The 21,067-nt window shown below is 38.4% G+C and overlaps 1 protein-coding gene across 1 annotated transcript in view; it reads right to left on the minus strand.

The window, feature by feature from the left end:
• Positions 1-21,067, minus strand: part of nlk2 (nemo-like kinase, type 2) — an 87,874-nt gene that overhangs the window by 34,535 nt on the left and 32,272 nt on the right. Inside the window, exons 2-3 of the mRNA XM_067450489.1 lie at positions 15,625-15,754; positions 15,345-15,400 (exon numbers count right to left, since the gene is read on the minus strand). Coding sequence (XP_067306590.1) covers positions 15,345-15,400; positions 15,625-15,754 — 186 coding nt within the window. The remainder of the gene's footprint in view (positions 1-15,344; positions 15,401-15,624; positions 15,755-21,067) is intronic.

Genomic DNA, 21,067 nt, shown 5'->3' on the forward strand with positions numbered 1-21,067 from the left:
ATATTACTATTCTAAACCAAAAGTGCAGTTATTACCTACAAGCTACTATATTTTCTGTTTAAATTTTATTAGACTCCAGTTCGAAAGAAAAGTGCATTTTTACACTGAGCACATTATATCAAGTTGGAGCGCAATGCGAATACACTGCAAGCTCACTCTCGCTCAGGTTCATGTTCGAGGTAAATCATTAACACCATAACCACTTAGAGCACATGAGTTTTATTGAACTATACATTATAATCAGCTAAAACGAATAAGGAGGTTACTTTTCTGAACAAGAGCGCTCCCGAACCAATTTTTCATACAAACTGTGCCCTACTCTGAATTAAACTGCCAGTGAAATTTTTATTTTATTTATATTCTTCAAATGAGAGAAATCACTGCTTATTCAGAATTTTTAAATTTAGGCTTAAGAGACATGAACTTAGCCTGACAAGCCAGACCCACATCAAGATGTTTGGTCTGGAAACTCACCATAGACAGGACTCAATCCGAGGGGCGGGATAAACGGTTGTCTTTCAAACCTCTCTGCACGCGATAGGATAGCGCTACACCAACCAGATCAACGAAGGTGAAACAGAGCTCGCTGACAGATTAAACATTCAACGTATCCGGTCGGCTATACTCAGAACACATCTTCCCTTTTTAAGAATGACTTCAGTGCCGTTCTTTGTTCTTTTCTCAGAGAAAAGCTTAACTCCAAGTCTTCCAGAATCGCGGTCAAAGCTGATTCGAAAGACCGCCGTCGTTCGCAAGTTTCTGTGTTAATTAGAAGCACGCAAACGCAACTCGGCCGTCGTCACTATGGCCCCGCCCGCCGACTCTATACACGACGTGATTGGGCCGTCCAGATTGTGAGGAATACAGCTCAGAAGGGTATTGAGAGTTCCTAGACGACACTTGCGGGCAAATTAAATTTGCTGCCGCTAGGGTGTTTCTAGATTTCTAGGCTAACATGAACTAGTTCTTTGATAAACATCTATAACCTTTGATACATGTCTAGTCTTCAGGCTCTGTTGAGTATAGTTTCACTAATAATAAATGTACATTTGCATAAAGCATGCATATTCATCCATACCCATGTTGATTAGAGTATTAAAAACCTGAAACATATTAATTTAAGATACATTTACAATTCATAAAAATGTGTGAATAAGTTGCGATTAATCACGAGTTACCTGACAATCATGCGATTACAACAGTTCATTACAGTTCATTAGAAAACAGAAAACAGGTTGAACCACAAGAATTATTTGCACTCCCACAAATGCTCCAAAAATATATTTTGAGGTCACACGGCCAAAATTTTGGGATAATATGTGACCAAAATGGTCGTAATTCCACGCCTGCAGAAAAAAGAAAGTGGCATTACATTCTGCTTTAGATGGATAGCAGGTCTAACACCTGTTCTGCCAAACACATGGCACTGGGAGGCTTCGCAGAAACATCAGAGTGTGATGATGTGGCTATTACACAGTGATGAATGAAGATGTTGAAAACACACATAGAAAGTGTTACAGCAGTCACTGAGTGAGCTGAAGAGGGAATGGAATATAATCAACACAACTACAATGACTATAATTCACTTCATGACGCTTGACCATCAGGACTCAAAGAAACGTGGCATTCCCACGTCTAAGGGCAGAAGAACATATTAAGCCTCTTTTACAATTCCCAGAATATACAATACACAAATATGAGCTGCTCTTTGCCATACGGTCCAGCTAATTAACCCAAACCGGAGAACCGACACTTCTGAGTATCTAGGTCTGACCTTTATGTTGAGAAGAATATTATGTTGAATAATCTTCACCTGGAGACACACATTATGACTCATTCATGTGCTAAAGAATGAACAAGGAGCAATTATCTGCTTCAGCGCTACTAGTCTCTCAAAACAAACACTAACTTCAGCAATCAACACATATGAGTGCAGACTCAACACGTCAGCTGTCAGTAAATACGAGCGATGGAGAAAGCGTAGGAGGACTTCCTGGCAAAGACAAACCGCTTGTGATCTTCCTTTTATAAACACATAAAGATGCTCACAGAAGCTGCTCTCTGCCACTCGGTCCAGTCGAGCGTTCGCTCTCGCTGGCAGGAAGGCACGCTCACAAAGCTACACAAGGTTTGACAGATGCAGATCTGTGGTTCAAAAAAGCCCATCCAGTCATCTGCACTGTGGCCGAGTCAGCAGAGGCAACTCTCCTGTGTGTGTGTGTGTGTGTGTGTGTGTGTTAACTACAGCTGAGCATGCAGGACTGCTTGATTGACTGTCTGCTGGGACAAGCTGATCTTCTACCCACCCCTCGGTTTTCCCTCAAGTTTCTCAGCTACAAGAGTGTCACAAGTATTTTCATGCCATCTTTCACAGTGTCGCTGCAAATTGACACGGCTTCTTTTCGCAGCCTTGGACACATCTCTTTTCCTTTTTTTTTGTGTCTCTTAGGCAGGTTTTTTAATAGCTCTCTCTACATATTTATACCCGGTTTCACAGACTAGGACTAGACTAAAATGCATGCTTGAGCTGTTTTAACTGCACTGATTTATCTTAACATAAGTCAGTGCCACTGTTTTGTCTCATAATTTTTTTAATTTTTTTCAAGGCACATTTATAAAAGCTACTTAAATATCCTAATTTAACTAAGGCCCAATCCTAGCTTAATCTAAACCTTGTTTGTGAAACCAGGTCGTAGTGTTTTAAAGCACATAACTTTTAACCACATAACTTGGAAAAACAGAAACTAAGCTTAAAAACATGGAATTCTTGTATGACAAAATTCACTAAAACTTGAAAGTGACTTCTTTGGGAGCTGTGCTTTATACATCACTACACTGTAAAAGAAAAAATCAGGTCTCCAATTTAACATTTTCAGGAATTTTCTAGAAAAATCAATTTGGCCAACTAAAAAATGTAGATGTCATCAGTCAGTAGAACATTTTCAATTGGAGACCTGATTTTTTTAATTTTTTTTACAGTGTACACTATTAACACTGGACAATTAAACTTTTTTGCTCATGAAATTGTGCCAACATTTCACTAATGTGACCACCCAGACCCCCTAAAATCAATAGAATACTTAAGCAACCATATAGCAAGTCCCAGAAAACCCCCTAGAACACTTGCATTGTAAAGGCACCTTTTCGGCAGAGAATCTTGCAAAATCTCTTTTGGCCCTACAATTCGATGCTTACAGACTATAAATAGCCAATTCTCTCCCCTTTTCCTATCTGGGATTTTGAAACAAAAGCAGTATTTGTTTTATAGCTCTTTGTGGGGTTATAAAACATTACTACAATGCAAAAGGGCAATAGAGCTTTGCTGTTAATGCTACACAAACTGGATTGCTGGAGAATTTAGTAACTTATTTAGTAACTCGCTAGACCTGGTGTAACTTATCAACCACAACATTTACTAAAGGTTAACAACTCAGTAATATCATGCTCAAAATTAGTTACTTTTTCTACAGCAGGGTAAAATAGAATTCAATGTCGAAAATTAAATATATATTACTTTTGTGGTGGTTTCACAAAAGGTGATTTTTTTAAAAGAATATATTAGCTGCTCTTTTCAATATTATGAAAACAGTGAATGAGGACTGGGCTTAAAAGGGGGGGGTTGAAACACTCAGTTTCAGTCAATCTCATGTCAATCTTGAGTACCTATAGAGTAGTATTGCATCCTTCATATCTCCGAAAAGTCTTTAGTTTTATTATATTTATAAAAGAAATATAGGCTGTACCGAGTCTTTCCGGAAAAAAAACGAGCGGCTGGAGGCGTTTCGTGTGGGCGGAGCTAAAGAATCACGAGCGCACACAAATCAGTGGCGTCCTCAAGCGTGGAGAAGAAAACACTACCCAGATTCAACTAATACAGATATGATCCAGAATCAGGAGAAGCAGCAACAGCAGGACGTCCGTCTCTGTGGTATGTACTGTATTTAGTGGCCTATCAACATTTGTGTGTGTTTACTCGCAGTTTATGAGGACATGATTCGGTTTATGGACTATTGTATGCGACTAGACCTTAGAAGTAGCAAGCAAAACGGTTTTGCACGTCAGACTAGTGTAACGTTATACATAGAACAACAATGGAGTAACCGTTAGCGCATTTGAATGACGAAGCACGCTTGGTAAGAACCTCACCTAGGTTTATGTTTGGGTGGTTTTACAATAAACAAACTGACACCTATAGTGGTCAGCTAAACAAATGTATTTAAACACACACCATAGATCGCATGCTCCATTGATAAATTAACTAACGTTATACACGATCGTGTTGTTTACTGATGTTTACTTATGCGATGATAGCCAACAACACAGACATTTGAAGCAGTTTTACTCACCGCACACGACCGTGAACCTTTATCGTTGGGACCGCTTACTGTTGGTAACTGTTGATTTCGTGAAGTTCTGTGACAGCAGTGACCGTGGAGATCCATTTTTTCGACGCGACTGAAGCGTGATGTTGTGACACTTCCCGTCATTTCTGCATTCAAATCGGTTCAAATGCAGCGCTGCCTTCCCGGAATGCTGTGCTGAAGCGTTGAAGTCGCTTGATGTCACCCATAGTAATAAAGTGGAGTGCGGCGCCACAGAAGTGTTGCTTAGACGAGTGGATCTGCACCTGAGAGCAGAGTTTATGGGCGTGCATTTGCTCTCTCGCTCTGGTCGACGCGTGCACGTGCGCACCCTACCGGGAGAAGAGACTGTACGGCCCATACAAGGACCTTCCGCTCTATCGACGTCAAGCCGACCCATATTCGAAAAAAACTCTCCGAAACTTGTGAGAAACCGGAAGGAGTATTTTTGACACAGAAATACTCCATCAAACATCCAACATTAGTTTTTGAAACTTTGTCTATGTTTAGGATGGGAATCCAAGTCTTTAACAGTGTAAAAAGCTCAGTATGCATGAAACAGCATTTCACCCCCCCTTTAAAAAGGACAACAGCCAAAAAAGTGTCAAGTTTATACGAACCCTGACAGTTTTCCCAGAGGAATACATGCAAAACGAAGTCATACAGGTTTAAAACGACACAAGTTTTAGAAAATGAACGCCCAACTGTTCATGTTTGGGTGAACAATACCTTTAAGAGTTTAACCATGCAGGGTGTTCCAAAAGCAGACTAGTGGAGCGCTCCAGGCAGACCTCCACACGATTTTTCGATAATCGCCTGAGAACAGAGGGCTTTTGTCACGTGCCTAATTAGCCTCATGCAAATGACGGCTATGCTTGATTGCTTCGCTGAAATGCAAATTACACATCCTCCGAGCTCGGTTCTCCACAGAGCGTTAGCGCTGACACAAAAAACACACACATACTGAAGAGCTGAATGGGGACTACTGGGAGTGAAGTCTGTGGCACTTCGCCGGTTCTCTGTGGCCCGTGACGTTTTCTCTCTCCCCCACTAAATTAGCACTGATCCAGGATCACTATGCCAGCTAGCACAGCTTGACTGTGGGTAGAGGTGGAGAGGCACCTGTGGTCTGGAGCTTCCCTCCAGAATGACTAACTGACAGTTGAGAGTTACAGAAGAAAGTGGAGGGATTCTACTAAATGACTTCCATTTTGACAAGCAGCAGAAAACAAGAATACACCTGCATTTATAGACCTTATGCACCAGAGAAACAAGCGTGCAATTAGCTGGCGAAGTGGAATTACATATTGTAGAGTTAACAAAAGTTATCATGAGCATCGTGGTGCTTGAAGCGGATGTAATGACAAATGTCAGCTAGGCAGGGAAGATTTTAAATCCAGCGGTTTATTCATAAATCCCCAACATCTTACCTTCATGCTGTGGAAAGACAGAACACAGAGCGCAGCGCTCAAAAGGGGTTGCTACCTAAGGTCTGTAGAGTAACATATAAACACCTGAAATCATACAAAATGAATGCACAATAACACAATTCCCAAGTTGTCACTATGCGATATGTGCAATAGGGATGTAACGGTACATATTTATCCCAAACCGTCGCAGTACGGACGTCGCTGTTCAGTGCTACAGTCTGATGACGATTACAGTCAGGCACTGGCGATCCACACTCCAATCCAAAGGAGGCACACACAGCAATGCAATGCTGTTTTACTAACCACCACAACAGGAAAAAGAGCAGAAGAAGAAGAGACGCTCTATGCACCAATCCAAAAAAAGGGCGTTTCGCAATACCAAGTAGGCTATGCAAAGTTCGGTCTTGCGTCCTTGGTATAGTTCTGACTTGCCAAATTCAACTCGGGTATACAAACAGTTTTGATTCTGTAAATGTTGCAGCAGTGTTCTTGTATCGTCACTAAACTCACCTTGGCTACTCCGGTTATCTGTCTATTTACAATAAAACTAAATATGTACACCCTCCTGGCTCATTGCACAGCGTGCGTGCTTGTGTGAGTAAGCGTTATTGTAACTCAAGTACACTACTTGACAGTTTCATGCGCTTTTTAGTAGCATATTAACTAGTTTTTATTAGTTCCAAATGCTCCACTCGTTCAGTGTGTTCAGACTTAAATTGTGTTAATGTTTGCTACATTGAGGAAGTGTACTTTCTTAGAGCAGATAAAGTAAAAAGCATATATCTGACTGTTTGTATTCACTGACGAAAACACAGCCAATCAATCAATCAAAATCAAATCGTTAACATGATAATCATAATTGAATTGAATCGTGAGACCATTGATGACTCACACCCCCAGCATACATTGATTATCTTCACTGCATTTATATTTATAACAACGCTAAATATAAAACACAACCCTGTCTCTTTTTGTTTTTATTTTTAAAATATGTTTTGTTTCAGTATCATTCTCAGTTTTAATGATCCATTACAAAAGTATAAGAAGCTATACAATAAGAAATAAAGACAAGCAAACAATTCAGTCAAATGTACAAAGCACGACTTCCTCAGGGGGGACTAAATGGCGCTAGGTGGAACAAACTGTAATTTGCACTACTGTCTGTTCAAAATAAATATAAAAAGAAACCTAGCATTGGGATTTGTTGCTTTTTCCTGTTGTAAAGAACTTGTATTGAACCGTAACTATAGCTACAAATATTGTCTTGTGTTTTAAATAATTTACACTAAGATGTCTTAAGGCAAACAGCCAGTTCTGCAGGTCAGTGAACTTGGAGGAAAACAAGATAAAAGTTTACAATCTCTCTCTCTCTCTCTCTCTCTCTCTCTCTCTCTCTCTCTCTCTCTCTCTCTCTCTCTCTCTCTCTCTCTCTCTCTCTCTCTCACACACTTTTTTTGTTGTTGTTGTTGTTTTGTAAATTGTGGGGACATTCCATAGGCGCAATGGTTTTTATACTCTACAAACTGTATTTTCTATCCCCCTACACTGCCCCTGCCCCTAAACCTACCCATCACAGGAAACATTCTGCATATTTTACATAAAAAAAACAAAACAAAACAAAAAACCCCAAAAACTTTCATTTAGTATGTTTATAAATCCATTCACATTGTAGGTTACACAATGTATGTGATCTAAGGTTTATATTATAATATAAACAAGTACACACACACACACACACACACACACACACACACACACACACACACACACACACACACACACACACACACACACACACACACACACACACACACACACACACACACACACACACACACACACACAAGCCCACCCACAAACATGCTGCACATCCACACACACTCACAAACACAGCTCACACTTAGCCTACACACTCTTAGCTTTGTGAATTCGTACAAACACACAACGCACACACAGAAAGTGTGAGACAGAACACGGCTTTCACAAAGTCCTCTCGCATAATAGCAAGGTGTAATCGTTGCCAGATGCAGATGGAGGGAGGCGTATTTCACAGCTTTGCTGGGTGTTAATTGACCTGCTCGGAGACCTGGAGGGGGGAATCTGCTAATTCTGCTGCTACAGTCTTTTCGGTAATTAAACCCAGCGCACCTTGCTTCTGTCAGCCCATTGGCCATTGTAGCCTTTTATCTTCCACATCCTGAACTTCCTGCCTCAGCAACAGTCACAGAGAAACAGGACTGGTTCTGCAGGTGAAGTCACATTTTAAGCTTCTAAAGAGTCATTGCAGAACGGCAGAACAAAACATAGAGGACTATAAAGACGTCAAAAGAGAATACCTGTATAGCGACAAAGCAGACACATGCGAAATGCACTTTAAAGGTGTATAACAAGCAGCCATGCGAGTTCAGTCGCTGGCAGTAAAAATAAATCATTGATGTCTTTGTCCTTAAAGCACACATGACTCATTCTGTAATCATGAAAGCAATCTGTATTTTTTGAGACTTCTCACACCTTCTGCACGTGTGCCCAGAAAAAAACACCCGCAGCATGCCCAGCCAAACAATTTCAGATCATACCACACAAACGCAAAAAAATAAATACTGAAACCTCATTTGGGGTGAAATAATCCTTTAATAACATACCTGTCTCACCTGCACCAAAACTACAGAACTCCGAATGCCCTTATCTAACTGCTGTCACACAAGTGAAGACTACACTCTAAAAAATGCTGGGTTAAAAACAACCCAGGTTTGGTTGAAAATGGACATACCCAGAAACTGGGTTGAGTGAATGGACCCATTCAAACAACCCAATTTCTGTGTTTGTCCATTTTCAACCCAATTTTTTAGAGTTTATGGGGTGATAAAAATTAGAAACAGCCTTGTGTGGCATTGACACTGGTTAAAACACTATTACATACCACAGAGAATCCACATCCTCTTAAACTAGCAACTTTGTGACAACTGTATCAAAGACGTGGAAGATGAAACTAGAACGTTGCAGATTAAAAAAAGCTTGCTTTGTGTTCAGCACACAACTTGGAAGGTTGCTTCTCTTGACATTCTCAATATATTCAATAATAGATGCAAGATAGGGCAACGAGTAGCTTGGCAGGTACTGACAGAAGCCTGGCGTAACTGTTCTTGCTATAAATAGCCTGCAAAGACAGCATTGGGGTCCACTCGCCCTCAGCATTAAAGAGGTTGTGCGGAACACTGCTTGAAGTCTGGATATTTTGCAGATCATAGCATCAAACTGAGAAGACTACCTGTCCAGCCAACACTACCACTGGCTTTACCACAAAAAGTTACATTTTATGTTTAGCACCATTTTCATATGTGGGAGAAAAATACATATATATTTTTTAACTGTTAAAGGGTTAGTTCACCCAAAAATTATCTGCTTAGCCCCAGTGCATCCAACATGTAGGCGTCTTTTTTTCTTCAGTAGAACAGAAATGAAGATTTTTACCTCCAACCGTTGCCATACACCCTAAAAAGTGCTGGGTTAAAAACAACCCAAGTTGGGTTGAAAATGAACAAACCCAGAAATTGGGTGGTTTGAATGGGTCCATTTACTGGGTTCAAACTATAATGAGTGTATAATGCAAAATCAAAAACTGACACGATCATAGAAATGTGTACATAGATGTCTCATTCGACCAATCCGTGCATACACTAATGAGGAATCTATATATACATAGTACACTATATATATATATATATATATATATATATATATATATATATATATATATATATATATATATATATATATATATATAGTGTTCCTAAAATACCAGGGTTCAACGGTGATCAGTTGACGACTTAAAAAAGTGAGGAAACCTGTTGCCTTAAATTTATTGAGTAATAAACTTAATGCGTAATTGAAAAAATGTTGTTATGTGAACTTGACAAATTCCCTTTTTCAAGATGTACTTTTTAGAAAATAATTTTCCTACTGCATATTTTTTATTTTTATATTGAAAGTATGGTAAATACTGGTAAAATGCAACAACGATCACATTTAATCTAGGCTATTTTTGGCATATTAAAAAATGACCTGTAGTCCATCTGAATTATATAACAATTAGGCTATCCATCTCATAGTGAAAACCCTGAAACCTACCTTCAAAGCACAGGGGAATTTTGGTCCTGTCAGTGAGGCATGCAAACATGACAGTCACATGTCTCTTAGACAGTAAGCTTGTCTTTGACTTTTACTGTTTTTAAGGTCTTTATATTCTGTAAATGGACTGCATTTATATAGCGCTTTTACCCAAAGCGCTTTACATTTTTGCCTCACATTTACCCATTCATACACCGACGGCGATGTCAGCCATGTAAGGCACCATCCAGCTCGTCGGGAGCAGCTGGGGTTAGGTGTCTTGCTCATGGACACTTCGACACTTGGTCAGGTGGAACCGGGGATTGAACCACCAACCTTCTGGTTTGTAGACAATCTACATGAACCACTGAGCCACTGCCGCCCCATATTCTAACATTACTCTCCGTATTTTCACCATATTTCTTGGCACACTCATATTTGCCGCCACCGATTGTTGCGTGTGTACTATTGACGTAAATGTCTAGACCCTGAACATAACACAAACCCATTTTTTCAGATTTCTTTTTAAGAAAAAACATTGTCTTATATTCGGAACAATACAGTAATTTATTTTAAGGCAACGGGTTTCCTCAACAATAGACTCTAAATAGTGATTCTCTTGGTGTGAGATTCTGAAAAAAAGTCACGATGCAAAAACAAAAGATGTTTGTCTAACACATGAACAATTAAAATAAGCGCAGATGGAACTCTCTCCACACACCCCCCGCCAGTCCCGCCCAGAGTACTCTGCTGATTTATCCGTTTAGTTCTGGAGTCGTCCAAATTGCGCATCCCTAATGCATTTGTGTGTGTGTTAAACCGCGTCCTGCAGGACTGTGTTCCAGAAAAGCGAGCGCAGGCTCCAATGGAGGAGAGCCAGCACATCCCATCCCTGGGGATTCTGTTATGACACAAGAACATGAGAACACGTGTACCCACACATGAACTGTGGCAAAAAAGCGCCTACTTATAAAGCATACTGCATACAAAAAATGAAATATAGGAAACTATACTCTCATATACATACGAAGCACATTAGAGTGTGAAACCCTGTTTATGTAGCTAAACCACTGACAGAGTTTAACTGTAAGAAGTACCACAAATAAAAATAAATAAAAACAACCTTCAGAAAGCATCATAAAACCCCATAAACATGAGCGGTGCATTTCCCAAATCTAGTGATCTACTAATCCCAACTGATTTCAATAGTGCACTCACAAATATTGAGTAAAATAGCTATTTTTATTACACCAAGCTTTTTTTGGATATTTTAAGCATTCACTGACACAAGCTCATTTAGATTTGACATTCCTCTCATCTTGTCCAAATGAGCATTATGGATTTTCTTCTTTACAAAGGAGAAATATATTGTTTCCTTAAGGCTGGAATACACTCCATGACCTTTCAAATCTGAGCAGGTTTTAAAACACTAGGCATCATTCACTTTTTGTTTGTTAAAGAAAAACTGCGCTTCATGGACTAAACGAGGTTCATACACTACCAGACTTTCGCCTTGTTCATAACACAATGAATTATAGCAGAAACAAATAGTTTGAAGCTAAAAAAAAGCTGTCAACTTGGACAGTAGAAAATCTGCAGACTTTCAGCAACTAGCACTGACTCGGCCAAACAGCAAATTTTGACTAAAGTGCACCAATGATTCCTCCCTACGCAGGCAGCACACTAGATTTTGAAAAAGAACAACAGGCAAAAGCACTTTCCAGCAACGAAAGGAAATGTTTATAGCACAAACATTGACTGATTAACCGAAACGCTTTCACCACAGGCGTCTGGTAAAACTGCAACGTATATGAAGCGGCAGTTGAGCAGTCAGATGAAGAAATAACAGCCATTATGACCAGGAGCAGAGCACAATTCACACATCAGTCACTCAGAAAGACGCTATTCAGCAAAAGACATAATTAGCCTGGAATACACAGTGGCAGTGTTGTTTGAAATAACCTTTCCAAACAGGTCTTCCGAGGGCCAGCGAGATTGCCAGGCTCAAGAAAAATGTTTTATTATTAACTTTGGATGTGACGTGAATGGTACATGTACATGTTAAGGATCACACATTTTTCCATGTCTAACCAAGCGGTTTCCCATATATACGGCTCAAGACGCTAAGGAGCCGACCGCATTGATGTTTTTGTTTCTTAATCCATTCAAACGAGCGCACAAAGGTTCTACAGTGCTGAACGAAAGCAGAAGGATACGAGGCTTTGTTTAATTCGTTGAGTAAATAAATACATTAAGCAGAACAAAGATAGCGGCACTGAGGGGGAACATTATCACAGAATATGAATGTTCCTCTGCACCTGTGCGTGTATGTGTGCGCGCGTGTGTGTGCGTGCGTGCGTGTGTGTTTATACGCGTTTTCAATATCTTATTATGCTGCTTCTGTAGAAGTCCATAATGGAAAACATGAACGCTGCAGCCTTCACCAAACCGTAAAGGATGACGATCATTTTACAAACCAAAACATTTTCAGAAACACGGTATCTCCTCTTTATTACTTTATATAGGACATATTGCACTTTTGTAATCATGTTATTTTGTGTACAACAGCCAATATTAAAGAGTCACAAGACATCTTTTTCATATTTTCTACACTGTTTTTCCCCCCAGTGAAAATGTATGGAATTCTGTCAAATAGATTTAAAACGAGAAGAATACATTAAAAAATGTTAAAGTAGATTTGTAGACTCACTGTGGGCCTGGTTATAGGTTTTATTTTATATTATCTATATACCAAATATTCATAATTGTACTCCTTCCCTGAGCCTTAAAATTAAACATCATTTGCATTTCTATTTGTAAATGACCCCTTATTATGATTGGCTAACCTCTGTGTATGGTGTAGTTTACATTAACATTCATTTTGCTAACCATATGTTAATATGTTCATGGCTGAGATGTCATATCCATGATTACATATACACCAGTTTTGAAGCTTAGTTTTGGCTACTTCATGCTATTTTTCTATAACATTAAACTCTTTTATTTAAAAAATAAATTCAGTTTTCTATTAATCTTGGTACCGAAATGAAGAAATGCATGCAATATGATTGAGTGTGCATTACATCTCGAAGCACTCTCAAATCCAAAAAAAATCAATCATTGTAGAGAGCTCAAAATGTATGTTGCTTGGCATTTTCACCCATTCTTTAGTGGATGTACACACACACAACATTATTTACTCATGTTATTTATCTTTTATGGTCCCAAACACTCTGAAACGAAGCCCAATCCAAACCACAGCCATCGGTCACAGCGTCACGCTGTATGAGAAACGTCTAAAAATACAAAAGCACAGGATAAATCTGCCGGCAAATTAACACAAAAGCCTTTTTTGTTCTGATTTTGAAAAGCTAAAATTCCAGCTAATTTAAGAGGAAGACTCTCCAGCTGGAATCATAGAAAGCCTCTTGGTATTTGAAAGAAAAAAATACTCTTAGAAAAGTGGCTTACAGAGTGCATATCGGGTGACGGGGCAAGAGCGGTAAACGGGGAAAGCGTGTAATTCCTCTTATTAAATTATATACCAAATTAAGAACCTGGGGGTTGCCTTTAGCGTCCTGCAGACCACATCTAGGAAATATCATTGTGTAGTTCAAGGGGGGAAAAATCCCTTAAAAATAACATGTCAGCCTTTTCTGAAATCCATATGAAACGCCATCCACATTCCATTGAAACAAAACCATTATGCAAAGGAATGAGGAGGAAAAAAGAGCACTAAACCTGCGATAATCAGACCTGTTTTGCCTATAATGTAAATGGCATACTAATTCTCACAAGTACACTGGATCTCTTTCCATCAAAAACACACAAGCACAGAGTGAGACAAGCCATCACCTCTCTAAACATAATGTTCAACTTGAACCCACTTTAGCAACCACAAAAGGCAAAAAAAGCATATGCCCAATTTAAGACTTTAAAACAAGACCTCAGATGCCCTTTCCACACCAGAGCTCTGTAATCTACAAGCTATTGTTTCATTCAGCTGCTCACAATTTTAAAATTGTTTTCAAGCTCCACACTTTCAAGGTCTAAAAACCACAAAGAAAATCTGGGATTTAAAACGTCATTTAAATCCGTAAATAAACAGAAAGCTTGATGATTCTGGAAAAAAGAAAGAAATAGGGCTGCATGATTCATCGAAATAAAAATGTGATATGGCTTAGTGTGTGATTGCCAAATAGCAAATGCTGCGATTTAGTTAAATAAATAAATGCAACTTTGTGTTTCTGAGTGAATCATAGCATCGTGTTCTTTTACATACAAGCAGCCTTAGAGCGGATTGGTTCTCAGCAAATGCCCCTCGACATGAACTCATCTCTGCAAGTGCTGTGAGTTTGGGTCTTTTATAACACGCATTTGGGAACACAACCATACGGCAACATCTTCTTGTAATGAGAAGCACTTATAATACGAATGTTGTCAACAAAAGAGAAGCTTAAAGAGATAAATTTGAATTCTGTCATAATTTACTCACCCTCGATACAAAAGATGATATTTTATCAGAATATGTGTAACCAAAGAGTTGAAGGGCCCCATTGACTTCCATAGTATGGAGGAAAAAAAAACAGTGGAAGTCAATGGGGCTCATGAGTAAATGATGACAGAAATGTAATTTTTGGCAGAACTATCACTTTAATATCTCCCTGGTATATTCCGTCAAAATAAAAGTTTGATGGTTTAATGTTTAAAAAAGAAAAAAATAAGGCTGCCATAAATATTATTGTACTTGTACAGTTGTATTATAATTATAAGATTGTAATTATTTTTCAGAGAAATATTACAATATTAGGGCTGTCAAAATGAACATGTTAATAACGCATTAACGCAAATTCATTTTAACGGCACTCATTTTATTAATGCGTGATTAACGCAACGTGCATTTTCTGTTTGATTCGTGGCATAGCCCGTATTTGGAGAAATTAAGAGCAGCCATGGACGCAGGAGCAAACATTGATAGGGAAAGAAAAGGGTTAACATTAATATTACTATTCTAAACCAAAAGTGCAGTTATTACCTACAAGCTACTATATTTTCTGTTTAAATTTTATTAGACTCCAGGTCGAAAGAAAAGTGCATTTGTACACTGAGCACATTCTCTGCTCACATTCCTTCACTAATAATAAACGTACATTTGCATAAAGAATGCATATTTGTCCATATACCCTTGATTAGAGTATTAAAAACCTAATCTAAATTAAAGATACATTTACAATTGATGAGAGAGAGAGAGAGAGAGAGAGAGAGAGAGAGAGAGAGAGAGAGAGAGAGAGAGAGAGAGAGAGAGAGAGAGAGAGAGAGAGAGAGAGAGATTTTTTTTTTGATTTGATTCTTTGGAATCTGATTCATTTCTTTGGAATCCAAACATTTTGGATCATAATCACTTGTTTAGACAGCAGCTGGTAGAGAAGCTTTCTGTTTAGGATACATTTCTTCAAAGTAGTCGATGTGTGGAGGCTGTAGAATATCCAGAGCTGACAGCACCTGTGGAGAAACAAAGACAGAGCGCGCCAGAGGTCAGCTTTGACGCCAGAGAACGTGGGCACTGACACCAGCCTTCACATGACATTCGTTTCCCAGGCACCAGCAGCCCAGGGACAGCGAGAGCTAGCCAGGCTCTCGCTAATGGCACCATGGGGATGGCACATAGATAGCGAAGTTAGGTAACACTAAGTGATAAAAAAAAAAGAGGATGGTGGGGAGCTTACATTGTCGTGTTTGAAGAAACAAAGCATCTTCAGTTCACGGAAAACCCTCTTGCAGGAGACGAGGTTTTGGAAGACATTGGGCATCTTTTTAAGGGCCACACGTTTGCCATCTCTGGGGTCTGTCACTGACCTGAGGAGAAAAGTAAAGATAACAATAAGTGATTTTTTATTACGTTATTTTTTTAAACATCATTAAATGCCTGTTTTAAATCAGTTCACTGAAATGAAGTGATTCATGAAAATGAATCTATCAACTCATACAAGAAGGGACTGCAAAATTAGTTTCATGATATGGAAAGATCACGGTGTGAATATTTAATATATCTCCTAAAACTAATCTGCAATTTAATGATATATTTAGTTGAATTTTGACAAAAAGAAGACAAGGGCAAGCAAGAGATGATTTGTTGCTAAAAAGGCATGCTCTTTTAAAAAGGGTCCTCAGTAATGGCCTTGAACGTTTGCCGGTTTGTGAACATCTTTTGTCGTCACTCTGCTATGAGCAGCTCTACGTGACCTTACTGAGTGATGCCAATTGGTATAAGTGTCTCTCCTTCTTTCCTGAACAGTAACACAATTTCTACAGCAATGTTAAACACATTACACAAATGCAACTATCATTTTCTCGTCATACAGTGTCATTTCAACTTGCCGCTGTGCAACACTATGCTTGTTTGCCTGTTCATTTTTATGTATTGACTATATCAATTCAAGAGGGAAAATGTCTTCTATTATGTTAATGATTCTGAAAGGCATCTTGTGTATATTTATGCAAACTACAGTGCACAATAAGTCCCAACCCAATACACAGATGTGTCATAAAATGTATGTACAGTAAAGGCTTTTTACAACACAAAATGTTAAGGGACATCATATATATAGCTGTTTTTGTCTTATTATAATTGTCTCAAATGCAGCTCGTAAACCTCAGAGGTGTAATCACTGTGCACAAGCAAGTGTGTCCCTGTACACCTCACCTGAAACAGAATGGAACAATCTGACTGAAAAACAATTCATTCTCACGGAAACATTCACACAACATGTAGCCCTGATAGAGCAACACAAAATAAGTTATTTGATTTACATTTTGTCCATACAAAGTCATTGACTTTTATGGGTGGGAAGCATTCTTCAAAATATATTCTTTGGTGTTCCATAAGAGGGAAAGTTTGGATGAATAAAGGGAGAGAAAAGTCTCACAGATCTGTCATTTTCAGGGAAGCAGTCCATTTAAAGGTGCTATTAAAGTACCAATCATACAAATAGTTCTAAAGTTCAGGGTTGGATGTTTTTAATGATTTTGATTAGATTCTCTTATAGCCAAGATTGTATTTACTTAATCAAAAACAAAGTAAAAATTGTAATGCTGTGAAATATAATTACTAGATACCCTCACGATTCCATACAAATCCCGGTACTGAACTCACGATACGATATTATCGCTATATATGCGATACTCCAAGACATATGGTAAAAGGTTAACAAAAAATGCACTGCTGATGGGGATGGAAATTAATATTTGGCATTAGCAGGAACCAGAAATATTCCCCGATTGCATATATAAATCACAATACGTTCAAACAATATCACACAATGTGCTTGTTAAGTTTATTAAAACAATGTACTGTATATATGGGAGGAAAGTAGAACAAACTGGAACAGATTTATGACAGATATTTTAGGGATTAAAAAACAAATGTTTACTCAGGGTATGAGGGAACATTGATCTGTAAAATGAATGATTAACAGAGAAAAGAGTCTCTTAGGTCGGCACAATGACACGCACAAACACTTTTCCGCACACACACGTTCCTGGTCACGGCATGTGATTCACAAGCTGGATTAGACAACAGCATGAGGGAGAGGGGGAGGAGATTGAGAGAGAAAGGGAAAGACGTTTCTTTGATAAAAAGGCAATCGCTACAGCACTGCCATCTCTCCTCAGTATCAAAACAAACACTACAGCAAGAAAATGAAGACAAGTTTTATGTAAATTAGAGCAATAAAGAAAGACAGACTTAGTATAGATATACACATTGAATGGACATGGAACAGGCAGAACAATAGATTTGCACAGGAAGTTATCAGGGCTAACAAGGATGGAGTTTTTTTGCACATCCGGACCAGCTCGTCACAGCAACACTGACTTGACCTATAGTGTGGGTTTAGGGGCGGGACTATCTGTATGTCTGACCAATGAATGGCAGATCGGGAAGTGTTTCAAACCTGTTTGAAAATAATCATTTTTGCTATTCAGTTTGATGGTGCTAGTGGAAACACTTTCAGCTTTTTGCATTTAAAAGTATATTGCTAAAAATAAATATGAATATTTGTGACGTAAATTGCTGGCCTGGCTATCATAAAACCTGACTGTTAGTTCTGTTTTCTTTCTAGGCTTAATTTCACAGACGTGCACGAGGGGGAGTTGTCTAATTTAAGTCATTAAAGCCATGTCAGCAGCCTTTCCGTCTCCAGGTGCCAAAGAAAACGACAACACAAGGCCACGTGAGCCCGACTGACGCCTGGACTCAAGCTCCCCGAACGCTCTTCAGGACTCACACACAGGACCTACTTCCTGGAGATAACGGAGCGAAACGTTTAAAATAGAAAGATATGCCGCACTCTCACTCTCCGTCTATCGCTTCATCTCTTTCAAACTCTCTCTCCCCATCCACTTTTAATCACTGGCTATTCAAAGATGAAAAGCCTTTCTGAAAGGGAAAAATATTATCCAAGTACTTTAAACACGGTTTTTCTCTCTCTAAGAGCACATGAACATGTCCTTTAACATCTTGTTTGACGTTCTAAAAAGTAAGCTAGAGGTCGATTTAAGGTCAAGCTGTCTACAAGTGAACAAACCCTTTGGGACTAAAGTTGTAGTTAGATCAATTTGGAACTACAAAATGGTTCTCCTTCACAGTCTATTCAATTTATTTATTTATTTATTTTTTTGCTGTGAGTGTAATGCTTTTAAATTGACACATTAAAGTTGTCTGGCTATCACCAGATCAAGCTCAATCTTTTAATATTGATCTGGGGAGTCTCCTCTGGATATTCTACTGCACAAGAGGTGTGATCAATGAGCATAGTTCAAATGACTCTGTACAAAATTTGATAGTCCTACAACCATTCAGACCAACAATCTATTGCTTCTCTATCCATCATCGGGTTTAAACCCGCCAATAGCGTGCCAGGTGGATGAGACAATTTGTGATTGGTCCCCAGATTTGTAACGGAAGCAGGAGAAAAAAATGTACAGGTTTCCAGCCTGAGATGCAGGGTGAAATTAAATTGCCGGTAGATTTAAATTCAGATTTAAACTAAACTCAGCCTAGGTACAGCCCTTATGCTAGAACTATTCATTGTACAAACCTGACCTGAATATAAACTTAATATAAACAGAATACAGGTAGAAGTCAACTTTCAACACTTCCATTGACAAACATAATAACATGTAATCTCGTTGTACTCTGTAATTAATTAAACAATTATGTGGTTTACATAGAGATAAGAAAGCCTTGCAAAGATGGTCTAAGAAATCTAGAAGATTTTTTTTTTTGGTGCAGAGCCCAACTCAAGGTGAATTCTGCATTTCCTCAAAGCCAGAGAAAAATCCATGAGACAAAAAAAGCAGATCATCTCATGAATACTACAAGAGCCGAATCCACTTTGCGTAGCCGTAGCAGAGTCTCACTCCTCGAAGGTTTGTTCTATTACCATATTCCCATTCACATCAAGTACTGAGGGACAATGGCATGTTTATAAAAAATAAAAATAAAAACACATCTGTATTTTTAGAAACCCAACAAGATTCCAGGCTGCTGGCGAGAGGATGTATTTTTCCCCAAAAGGCTTATTTAACACACAACAAATACAGACCAGACGAGAAAACTTTGTTTATACTGTCACTAAAGGAACTATCCTTAAGTGTTTGGTAAATTGCACAGTGCTTGGTAAGAATAAAAGCTCACACTGCAAACAGTCACAGAAATTGCTCACAAAACATAACTCTTGAGAAAAATAAAGCTGTATGTTCTGTGCATTCACTTCCTAATAACTTTACAGAAGTCATCAACAGTAAAATCTCATTTCAAGCCACAAACCATGCAGAACTGAAATTGTTGTTCTGGCTATGGCAGAAATCGGCATTGATTGAAGTCAGCCGTGGATCTTAAAACACCTTCCTTAGGATGAAGGAGGGATGACTGTGACGCTGAATTGATCGCCGAAACCAAAATTTTGGTTTTGGTATAATACCATCTGGATTTCGGTTTCCGTACTTAAAGGAACTGTATGTAAGAAATGTATTTCAATTAATCATAAAATGGCCCTGATATGTCACTAGACATTAAGAAATCATGTTCATTTCAAATACTTATATCACTGACAACAGTAGTCCGGCCAGGATATTGTCATTTAAAAGTTGTTGTTGCAGCCCATGCTGTGTTTTGGCCTGAAGCTCCACCCTCTACCTATCGACCAATCATGAAGTCAGTAGTGTTTCTGCATCCGAGTTACCAGATCTGCTCTAGTTACCACAGCTGCAGATACAAACGTTCCTACTGATCCTGCAGCCAATCTGGTGACCTTGAGTCAGGGGGAGGGGGGATAGTGGTTGCAGTACCAGTTTTGGCCACAATTTTACATACACTTCCTTTAATCAAAAGCTTGGGCAACAAATCTCTCGAATGTGAAAATAGGTCCAAATAGGCCTGTCAACAGACAAAAGAGTATAGTACTATGTCAAACAAAACTTTGTGGTCAGTAAGATTTATTTTACCTCTTAACCTGTGCCCCTATTTTTGAGAATTTTCTGTAAACAACATACCCAAATAAAAATGTCTGCAGCTCTTAAACCCTGTGGTCTATATTCATAAATCTAGTCTTATTTTAAACAAACACTTGAAATGTTGTTACCCAAGAGTCATGATAACTCAAAGTAGTATAGGAAGGGGAATTGATTAACTTTTTTATATTCCCTTGTTTTATGGGAATATAATGTTGAGGCCCTGAAAAAAAACGTTAAAAAACCTTTAAAAAGCACAACTGTTTTCAATATTGCTAGTAATAATAAATGTTTCATTAATAAAATGCATCAAATCAGCATATTAGACTGATTTCTGAAGGATTATATGCCATTGAAGACTGGAGTAATGATGCTGAAAATTCAACTTTCCACTGAAAAATCAGTGGAATAAATTAAATTTTACAGAGAAAAAAATGTTACAATATTTTTTATCAAATAACTGAAGCATTGGTGAGGAAAAGAGAGTTTTTTCAAAAATATAAAAAAAATCTTACCAATCCCAAAACTCAATAAAAAAAAGAGTTTACATAAAAAATACATAAACATGTATGAACAGAAAGTACATACTTTTAAGCACCAAAATGAAAGCGTTACAAAAAGATTTAATGGATCACTGCACAAACTTTCACGTTCCAC

This window comes from Pseudorasbora parva, chromosome 8 (genome assembly GCF_024679245.1).
Source record: "Pseudorasbora parva isolate DD20220531a chromosome 8, ASM2467924v1, whole genome shotgun sequence".
Taxonomy (NCBI): domain Eukaryota; kingdom Metazoa; phylum Chordata; class Actinopteri; order Cypriniformes; family Gobionidae; genus Pseudorasbora; species Pseudorasbora parva.